Source organism: Bactrocera oleae, chromosome 5, assembly GCF_042242935.1.
Source record: "Bactrocera oleae isolate idBacOlea1 chromosome 5, idBacOlea1, whole genome shotgun sequence".
Taxonomy (NCBI): Eukaryota; Metazoa; Arthropoda; class Insecta; order Diptera; family Tephritidae; genus Bactrocera; species Bactrocera oleae.
Window position 1 is genome coordinate 37,884,076 of NC_091539.1, and position 11,258 is coordinate 37,895,333.

The 11,258-nt window shown below is 36.2% G+C and overlaps 1 protein-coding gene across 2 annotated transcripts; it reads left to right on the top strand.

The window, feature by feature from the left end:
* The first annotated feature begins 345 nt into the window (after positions 1-345).
* Positions 346-10,347, top strand: C901. Of its 2 annotated transcripts, XM_014242745.3 has the most exons (8): positions 346-404; positions 1,548-1,840; positions 4,884-5,022; positions 6,171-6,329; positions 6,512-6,703; positions 8,495-8,555; positions 8,707-8,837; positions 8,979-10,347. In XM_014242745.3, exons 2-8 carry the CDS (start codon positions 1,709-1,711, stop codon positions 10,031-10,033), a joined length of 1,869 nt encoding a protein of 622 aa, XP_014098220.2. In that variant the 5' UTR covers positions 346-404; positions 1,548-1,708; the 3' UTR covers positions 10,034-10,347. The 2 variants fall into 2 exon arrangements, with proteins under 2 accessions (XP_014098220.2, XP_036221588.2); XM_036365695.2 differs by lacking the exon at positions 346-404 and having other exon boundaries at positions 1,478-1,840.
* Positions 10,348-11,258: the final 911 nt, after the last annotated feature.

The window sequence follows — 11,258 nt, forward strand, 5'->3', positions numbered from 1 at the left end:
AGCAAGGTTTCGAAGCAAAGATCTCTAGACTATTGCGTGGCGATTAAGCATACAAAATTCCATTCCAATTTCAATCTCAGTCTTTTTCTCAGTGTATAATTTTTTTAGTAGACAGGTGGTGGTCTAAAATTATGTTGCAAAATGTATGGCAAGCGCAACAGCTGATTACAGACCGGTTGACACACTTCAGAACAACTTATCAACGACGCAACCGCTGTCTCTTACTCTCACACGCTTATGAAAGCAGTGAGTTGTTTTCTCTGAGGGTCGATGAAAATAAAATCGAAATTACTCAAGTCGCACAGGTTCAGGTGGCCGTGGACTTGAACTGCAGCTGAGTGGTCAGAAAGAAGTTAGTTTGATCAGAGCTGCGCGTGTTAGTTGGACAGATGGTTAAGTGAGAGGTGAACGCATGATAAATAAAACAATGTTATAGTAAATAATTAAATTGAGTGAAAATTGTGAAGTGAAATATTTTTTATATTAAAAATAAATATTTTTTCTGTAAATTTTAAATTATAACTATATAAACCAAATTTTTAGAACAAAAACAAAATTAAAATAAAAAAATGTATAAGATTTTTGTTAAATAAAAGTATTTTCCTTTTAAACTTTAAATTGTAATTTGTAATACATAAAAGTACTTTTATAAAAACAAAGAAATAAAATGAATGAATAAGAAAGCATAAGCTAGTTTTGGTGTAAAACATTTTAATTCGAACCAAATAGAACTTTGACGAAAAAACATCTACATACATATATACATTACATACTAATTTGAGCATATATAATAAATAAGCACTACATGCTCTGACATGAACTAGTTCTACTGACTCTGTGTCATAAAATTTAATGGTTTCGAAAACATGCTACTTAGTAATTAAAAGTGACCTACTTCCAATAATTACATACTCGGCTTTGAATTACAATATGCAACCGTGCTTAAAAATATTAAAAATTTACTTCTTTTAACTAAAAAATTTCAGAAAGTTTTAAAAAAAAATCTGCATAAAAATGTAAACGTGTGTAAAATTTTTTTAAACATAAGTTTCTTGTTCACATTTTCTTATTAACTTCAAAGTGTGTTGTGGGTACTTGTCCATTATCGCACTTACGTTTGCGGTGCACTTGTGACTTGCCATCGAAATTTCTCCCAACGCCTATATATTGCAAGCTGAAAGTGTTTTTATTTCTTTCATTTATTTTTTATATTTTTTTTTCGTGTTATATTTCACTTTTTGTTATTATCCACTTGACCGGTATGCGTGCGCAGACGCACTTGTAGCTTCACCAGCGATAGCGCGCTAAACGATAATTTCGTATGCTTTGCGGCGCTTCTTTTTCGCTTTCATATTGCTCGCATACATATACATGTATACAAACATATGTATGTATGTCACATATAAAAAATAAGCACCTAAACTTACATATGTAGCCGGTTTATTTATTTATTTATTATTATTTTATTTTTTTTTTACTTATAAGCTTAATATTTGCTAATAAGCTTAAAGTATGTATATCTAAGCATACCCACATTTTACTCTAAGGAAACCATTATTTGCCGCTATTTGGATCTGTGCCAGAAGAAAGTTCGATTCGTGTGATAACCATTTAAGACAAAAATAAAAACAAAATCAGTACCGCATAGTTAAGCATAGATATTTTGCTTACGTAATAATTGAATTACGTGTAAATACAAAAACAAATTATGTCTTTCAATTGGCTCATTTATTGGGCTTATTTCCTGCTGGCACCAACTCTACTGCCAGCGGTTTCGTATCATAAGCGTAATTATGACTTGAGATATGGCAACTCGGACGTGCCGCAATGGAAGCAAAGGGTGAGTTGCGCTCAGTTAATCAATATTATACACCTATAAGAAATCATATTTCACTAAAATCTTCTATGCCGTAAACTAAGGAAAGCTCTAACTTGATAATAGTTCTGCAAAAGTAGGACTTAAATTTGATTATTTGGCTTTTATAACCCATCAATAAATTTTCATTTGACTACATACACTTAATATAAAACTATATACCATACTCAGATAATGTTATATCACAGTCAGGCAGAAAAGACAATTTCAAAACAATAAACAATAAAGACTGATTTTTTCGACAAAATGCGACTTTAGTATTCAAACCAGCGAAACTTTTTATGTAGCAGCAGAATTGGTCTTTTGATTCAAAATATAACACATTCTCGGTAACAATCTGTTGAGATTTGAAGATAGGAAATATTCTCTGAGAGTCCGATCCGGATTTGCTGCACGACGAATCGGTTGATTTTGAACTTGTCCTATCGCAAGTTTGCCCAGAGCTTTCGCATACCAAAGTATTGATAAACGATTTATCGAATATGTTTAAGAGATATCTTCAAAGTATCAGGTATCTCGATAAACTTTATTTTACTGTCATCCAAACTCAATTTGTACTTTTTTTATATCTATCATAAGGAATCTGGCAAACTTCCTACGCATGATTGATTCATCTGACACAAAGCCCGGTTAACACCCAATAAACTTTTTTTACTTACCTGTTGCATAATGTTTCCTTATAAAAAGTACTGTCTGTACATATTATTAAAAGGTGAAATTAAATTCCCAAACTTAGAAGCAATATCATATTTTCAGCCTCTCGCATATAGTGCTATACTATTATACAAGTATTATATGTTATGAAAGTCTGAGAGGGCACCTTTTAAAACCGATAGATGGCACTGGAGTTGAGTTGTCTAATTCTAATTCTAATTCATGATCTGATTTTGTTCTTATTCAAAATATACCTTGTATATCTGTAAGAACAAGAAAGCTACAGTACGTTCAAAAAACAACGTTTTTCTTTTGCACGATCAACTCGCGAAAATTGTTATTTGGTTTTTTTTTTTTGCAAAATTAACATATGTTCAATTGCAGTCACTGACGCGACAATTCGGTGCTCAGTATAAGAAACGTTTGGAAGCAGCTTTTTCAACGAAGCATCCTAAAGGTCCCTAATGGACTATTAAAAAAAACTTAAATACGAATGAAGGAACTGGAAAGGTAGATGACAAGCCAGGAAGATGGATGAATCAGGGGACATCTAAAAGGGAGGACAACTCTATTGTTCTCTTTTTTTTTAGAAGAAACCACTGCTCAGTCTAGGAGTGTTCAGACTTCAGAGATCTGTCATCAAACACAGCAGTACGTAATCAAATTCGTACTTTCGAAAACACACATTGTAAAAAGGTTTTATTGGGCACAGGAAAACATCAATCCTAATTGGAGCAATGTTCTATTTACAGATGAACCAAATTTTGGAGTGTTAAACACCACCCAAAAGGTTCATTTTTATGGATGTTTCTCTGCTCATGGATTTGGGGTTTGTAGACATGTTTCACAGACATAAACGCCATTTTTCACAGCTGAAATGCTTTACGGTAAAAATAACAAAGATTGAATATTGCAAGAAGACAATGATCGCAAACAAAGGAACAGACTCTGTGCTCAATGAAAACAAAAAAAAATATATTGTTACTTTAGATTAGCCATCACAGCCACCAGACGCTAATCCGAAAGGGAATGATTGGGCTTTGATGAAAGCCAAAATATCAAGAAAGCATTTAACGTTAGCAAATGATTTCATTTGGCTACCCCAACATACTTCGAGGTATCTTCCTGTGGAATATGCGAAAAATTTAGTTGCAAGTTGCCATCAAAAATTTCAGGCTATTAGAGGCAATGCGGGATATTGGAGCAAGTAAACGTCAGCTAGAACATAACAATGTATTTTCTATAATTACAACATTTTTCCCAATTAACGCTACGTACACTTTGGAAAACGAAAGAGTTATTTTTTGAACGCACTGTGTTTTCTGAATCCTAAGCGGTGTCAGGGTCGATATATAAACAAAATGAAGCCCGCTTATAAGGAACTGATAAACACTCCGATTGCAGGAACAATAAATATGATATAAACAGTTTGTTCTTCAAGTAGACTTAGACGACAGTAAAAGAATATAGGTATTTTTAGCGGTAAAAGCAAATTAAAGAAATTAGTTCTTCACAGTTCTAGATATTGGGTTAAAATATTTATGATTATATTTGCGCTATTTTGTATATCGAAAGCTTTTCTCTTTTGACTTTTGTATATACTTTCATATAGTCTACCATAAAAATCAGTTTCCAAACATTCAAAAATCCAGCCAAGTTACAAAGATTTTTATTTAATATCATATTTCCCTGGTGACTAAAATATATTTTGCGCCCTTCATCTCATTTTAAAGAAGACATTAAGAATAGTCATGCCCTCTTGCAAGTAGGACAATAATCGTATTTTTTGTTCTACTTAATATAAATAAATAAAATTGCTATTAGTTTACTATTTGTGGTTGTACGAGTATCAGACGCTAACGACAGTTATTTTCACTACCATATACATATAAGCACTCTGACCTTTCAGCTTTTAGTTCTTTCAATTAGTAACTTTCTTCAAGTGTACTTACCTTTTTGATGTTCTTTTATTCGATGGTTAGATGAAAGTTAGACACATTGATATGGAACAGTAGTTTACATTGATTCTCCTCCAGTCTCTATCGGAAAAAACGTCTGAAGATAGGAACTATTCTAATCCGGGTGGTAGAAGAAGTATATAAATATAGAGAGACCCATCTCAGACATCAACTAGGTGTAAAGTGCCTTACGAATTGGCTATGAACATAATATCTCAAATCTTCGCTGGTAACAAAACAGCGGAAGTGTAATTACAATTTTATATTTATTTCCTTTAACATGATAATACAAGTATAAAATTAAAAGTTACAAGCAAATATATTACATTTTATTATACTACACGAACCGAAAAACTTGTTAATTAATTGCAATTCTTTTTAATTACAATTCACAGGCATGTCAGAAGACACAAAGGGAGAAAATCAACTTGCATTACATTTGCGATGAGAAGGGTAATGTCAAATGTCTACCCGGCTGGCAGGGTGACCTGTGTCAAGTGCCGCAATGTAGAAAAGGATGTGATCCCATGAATGGTAAGAGGAAACTGACAAATTCAAAAGCAATCAGAGAAATTATAATTTATAAGTATTAGCAATATTTATGCACGCAGTGCTGGAAATATTATGTAGGGGTATTAAAAAAGCCTGTTCATATATTAACGTCACTCCTACGCTCAGTCGGCAATTAGCAAATTTCATAAGTAGGTAAGTATTGACCATTCCTGTGACCTAAGCTCGAAAGTAGTCAAACGAGTGCCTTGGTGCGTAACTAATATGCTTACGCTATAAATATTTCTTATAATCGAAACCGAGTTCACGGTAAAAATGTAAATGCATGCTTAACATATATGTCAGACACACGTGTTTTTGTCAGTCGATTTGACACCTAATTTGACAGCTAACACAGCAACCCGAATTTAGGCATAAATAAATTGTTCTTAATTCATAGTAAAATCAAATTTTTAGATTATTTGTCGAAGAACATTGTATATGTTGTTTTAACAACATTGTGGCAAGCTAAATAAGATATGCGTTAGCTATATATCGTAAAGAAAAAGATGCACATGATAAGAAAACTTTAGCTAGTTAGTCCTGAGGTATTAATAGATGTTGTCTCAGACGGGATGGGCTTAAGTTTGAAAAAGCGGAAAACTTTAGACAAAATACTACTAAAAGGACATCATAAGCGACTTGTCATAGTATTTATCTGTCCCAATAACATTATTTTTATTGTCTTGTAATAAAAGCTCGAGTGAAGACTACGTGCTGTTTATTTTAAAGAAACAGTAACGAGAACCATTCATGGAGTGCCTTTTTTCAGAAAAGTATTTCGAGAAGTTTCAAGCAAAATCAATCATATAATTCACAAAACTTAAGGTATTAAATAGTACGATATGTCTTCCCCATATAAGAATATAAGCTCTTTTAAGAAGTATGAATTATGAAAAACAGTTGGGAATATATACGAACACTGCAATTACTAAGCTTATCGACAATGCCAACACCTAACCGATTTTATCATTTTTAATCCATTCTGGCATCTTAAATGACAACACCCTGCCAATAGCAACCAATTAATAATTGCAAGCAAGCCACAGGCTTCCACAGTTTTATTACCAAATGCTAGACTGCACACACCTCCCTCCAACATATACGAATAAAAAGATTTGTTCTCGTTTCAGGCTACTGCCAACGTCCGGACGAGTGTCGCTGTCGCATCGGGTATACGGGTGAATTCTGTGAGCATTGCATACCACTACCGGGTTGCCAACATGGCTACTGCAATAAACCGTTCGAATGCATTTGCAAGCCCGGCTGGGATGGTCTCTTTTGTACCGAACGTAAGTAAGGACCTACGCAAAACGCCACTACAAATCAGAATTTATGCCTCAAATATTTCATATTAAAGCAAAAATTTGTAGAGAGGCCACTCTCTCTGGTACAACGGCAAATAAATATTGACTACTTGCTTGTTGAAGTTGCACCGAAAGTCATTTGGTTTGTGTTGTTTTGTTTTTATTAGCCACCTGCCGTTCGGGTTGTCACAACACACGTGGCTATTGTGAGGCGCCCGGTGAGTGTCGCTGCCGCCTGGGTTGGGCGGGGCGCAACTGCAGTGATTGTGCCGTGTTGCCCGGCTGCCAGCGTGGCACATGTCAAAAGCCACTCGAATGCAACTGCCTGCCGGGCTATACAGGACTACTGTGCCAAACAGGTGAGTACAAGCACGTTCCCCTGTATATATGTGTGTGTGTTTGTGTGTGTGCTATTCTGAATGTGCGTCGATGAAGAAGTGGCTGTGCGGCAGAGTTTTTATTGAAAATTAATTGAAAAATACCGTAACTGATCGTTTGGAAACGAAAATTGTTGTTGTGGCACCTGGGAGTGAAATTTTATAATGCCAGCTTGCTATTTATGTTACGTGTATTAAACCTCGAACATTTTCATGTGATCACTCATGTGGTTCTACAAAAATTTTGTTACTCACAAACTTTAAAATATTTAATTCCCAGTTGTGACTTAGATGTATATAAGGTGTTTTAATGCCTTACTGTAACTCGTTGTTTGGAAGAATATTTTACTGGAAATCTTCTTTAACGACACTACTCTTATAAGTTCATAAACTAAAAATGGACCGAATCCAATAATAACCACGTTCATGTCCAAAATAACTATTTTGGTATTATAGACAATGAATGTGAAAAACTTACAAAAATCAATTTAAACCCTCATATAAAGTCTAATATAAAGAAATAATTTTCCTAATGGTTTTTGTACTTTACATCTCACATTGTATAAGTGCTAAGGGTTACGCTATATGGCGTTGGAAAGATAAGAGTTTGTACTATAAAAACTTTTCAGACAATTTTGTAATTGCTTGACTCAATATTCTTTGAACACGCGTCAAAAAATGGACACCAGCCAAATCATGAGAAGTTTTGGTTTCATCGATTCCGTCCCAGTAAAACAACAAAATTGAATCGACATCAAGATCAAGCGAAAACGGTCGTCGTCGCATCGCGGTCAGGCGGCTCAAAAAATGGACAAGCCAGGATTGACCGTACAGAAAGGGTTTACTGTGTGTTTGGTATGATCGGCAGGGAACCATCTACTGTGAGCTGCTCCCCTATGGTCAAACTCATACTTTGTATATGTACTGTCAACAATTGGACCGTCTGAGGAAAGCAATCACCATGAAGACAGTTTTGACCAAAAGAAGATCAATTGTGTTGCACCAGGACATACATTGGCAGTTGCTCGCCAGCTTGGTTCTTATGCATCCAGTCCGGACATAGAACCATAGAAAAATTCCCCTAGCAAAGAAGCAAGTATTTCGGGGGACGGATAGCGGCTCTGAGTGGGGACTCATTTAACAATGAGTTTTTCAAATAAACCTAACGAGAAGAAGACGGGTTTCGGGAGTTGAAGAGAAGTCGGACACCTAAATCTAACCCTGGGAGTGTAAGACCCAAAGTCACGGAACCGACACCCGCAAAGGCTACTAAAAGAGCCGATGCAGCCTCTATCTCGAGTACATCATCACTAGGGAAGGAAAAGACGGGACAAGTCGGTATTAATCTACCGACCACTGACAATGTTAGGGCAACTGCATGCGAAGGAATCGCCAGTACCAGCATCACTACGGGCTTAATAGCGCTAATAGGAAGCGGACCACACGGGCTAGGAAAGAGTTAGTGGGAGAACGTCAATGAAGCGGCAAAGGAGTCTCACTCGGTGAAAGGTCGCATACGGTAATTGCGTCAACGTTTAGATTGTAACCAGTTTGTGGGTACTAAAATGATCACAATAAGCCCTAATACTGAGCAGTTTGCGAGTACTAAAATAGTAATAAGCACTAGTACTGAGCAGTTTATGATCAAGCACTTTCCTGCAGGATTTGTGCGTATGAGTGAGAGACAAATATGTATGTGTGAGTTGAAAATTAGGTCTATCCACTGTTTTTTTTATTTACTCAATTTTCGGTATTTTCATAACGTTTGTTTAGCTATTTGTGCTGCGGGCTGTCACAAGCAGCGTGGATACTGCACGAAACCAGGTGAATGCCGGTAAGTTTATTGTACCGAAAACGACTTCAAAACAAAAAACAAAACGTATTGAATTATTGTGAAGCCTAGTTCATAGGCATATACATACTTATGTACTTGTTAATATTATTTTTCGTATGCCATATGTTTTGTTTTTGTTTTTGCCTTACAGGTGCAAAGTTGGCTGGACCGGACCGAATTGCGACCAATGTTTTGCCTATCCAGGCTGCGTGAATGGCGACTGTGAGCGACCATGGGAATGCAATTGTAAACCCGGTTGGGGGGGCATGCTCTGCGATGAGAGTGAGTAGTTGTTGCAGTTGTGGCTGTCAGTAGCAGCAATGGCTAGCAAAATCAACAGCCTAGACGAATGCAAAATAATATTTATTTACGCATACTATTTTATACAAATTTTTCAATACTTTTTTTTCTGCTTTTTGGAAGAGTTGACGTATTGCGACGAACAGCCAAACACTTGCGAAAATGGCGGACGCTGCATATCATTCACCAAGGATGACGGCAGTTATCGCTGCGAATGCAAACAGGGCTATCTGGGTAAAAATTGTGAGATTTTAGATGAATTCATGCTGACCTCAACGTCAGCGCCGCGCATCACGCCGCCACCAATGCCCAGTTGGGAAGACGAAACCGACAGAGATAAGCTAAATAATGATGATAATGATGATGAGGGGGATAACCACATAGGCAGTGATCATCAAATGGAGAATCACAAAGTGCAACAAAATAATGCATCAACAACAACAACAGCAATAAGTGGCAATATTGCCGGGCACAATGCGTTTGCGAAGCCAGAACAGCCTCCAGCAACGCAACTGAACGGCAAAACGGTAACAATGTTGACTGCCGTTGACAAGATGACAAATTTAAATGACACTAAATCCATTGTGGCTCACGATACTAACAATATTAAGCCGCCGCCAGCAGTTGCTGCCCAACCGACTGTGTCCATCCAATTGCCACAAGCGGCAAGAAATACGTCTGACGTTCATGCGCAAATAACAGCAACAAATTTCACAACTACAACAGCGAGTAGCCGTACTCATTTGAATTTAATTAATGCCACAATATCGGCTTTAAGCTCCCACGTTGCATTGCCGCCAATGCCCAGCCGAGAGGCAGACGAAAATAGCACCATTAAAGGCGCTCCTCTAGCCAACCGCACACACGGCAGCACAACACCAGCCACACCTACTGCTATTTCCAGTCCCATACCGATTCCATTGCATTTCCTGGAGTCAACTCACACGCACAATAAGGTCACACATACAGTTGCAACTTTAAATTCAAATTTAGCCGCTGCTTCCGGTAATAGTGCTGCTGATGAAGATGCTAATCGTGATGAATATGAGGAGGACGGTGACGACGAAGATGATGACGATGAAGAGGCTGATGATGAGGACGATGACGAAGAGGGTGATGATGACGACGACGATGATGTAGATGACTTAATACCAGATGTCCTTAATAGTGTCGCCTAGTTGACTTAACAGGCCTACACAGGATTGTGGCTCTCCTTCGGCTGTCTGATACACGCTTTCGATTAATTACTCATTACAGTGGTTACTTGTGTACAAACATTGTGAAGGACTTTGTATTTGCATAGTATTTATAATTTAATTAGCCACATATGCTGGCCGTCGAACGTATGGTTGGCATTGAGCGCTAGCAAATGTGTGTTATTATTAATGTATAATTAAAATTAGAAATTTCAATTATTTATTGTACTTATATAATATCGTATATACATGGAAATTCGTTATTATTTATTTATTATTTAATATACAAAGAAGATTGCACATAAATTCGTTGTTTTTATTCCAAATAATTTTACTGTAACGGTAAATATTAATTTGTATTTAAAACAAGAAAAAACGTTAACTTCGGATGCACCGAAACTAGAATACCTTTTACCGTTGAATATGATAAAGAATATAATTTTGATTTTGATGGATCAGACTGCATGGCAGCTATATGCTATAGTAGTCCGATCTGAAAAACTTTTTCAGGTATTATACCGCTGGCTTAAGGAATAATCCATGTCAAACTTCGTGAATATTTCTTGTCAAACAAAGAAGTGTTTCATACAATGACTTCTTTTTGACTGGATCAGTTTGTATTGCAGCTATAGTTGTCCGATATGGTCGATTCCGACCTATAAGCAGCTTCTTGGGGAGAAAAGAACATAGAAGAAGAAACTATATCAACTTCAAATTTGGAGAATATTCTTAAATATTTGTACATTCCATATATGTACATACATACAACATATGTACAAAACAAAAAAGATAGTTTTTTTAAAATTCACATGTGGATATAACCCCTTAATAAAAAAATTACTTCGTATTTTAGGCTCAAAGTAACCTCGAACTCTGGAACGAATTTGTTTTTTCTATCTACTCTAACCCCCAAAATAATTAGACTGAAAATGCGCCCCCTTGGCATCTAGCACTAGATGGTTGGGCTTCGCTTGAGCTCGGTGAGTGCTGGTCAATAATAAGTACTTACGCTTAGAGTTTGGTTTTGACATTAAATTTTTGATCCAACCAAGGGTCGGTCCTTATATTTAGGAAAGCTTCTTTATCTATATTCAGTGAGGCTTAAAATCTACTATACTGATAAAAATAGGTCGATATTGGATTTTCATATTGGCATTGATTTCTTCTAAGATAAACCTAACAACGTATATGGGAATTCGAAGATAGA

Coding starts and splice junctions, on each gene's coding strand:
- C901 (XM_014242745.3), top strand. CDS start 1,709: ATGTCTTTCAATTGGCTCATTTATTGGGCTTATTTCCTGCTGGCACCA. Junction 5,023..6,170: donor AGGATGTGATCCCATGAATG/GTAAGAGGAAAC, acceptor TTCTCGTTTCAG/GCTACTGCCAACGTCCGGAC. Junction 6,330..6,511: donor TGGTCTCTTTTGTACCGAAC/GTAAGTAAGGAC, acceptor TGTTTTTATTAG/CCACCTGCCGTTCGGGTTGT.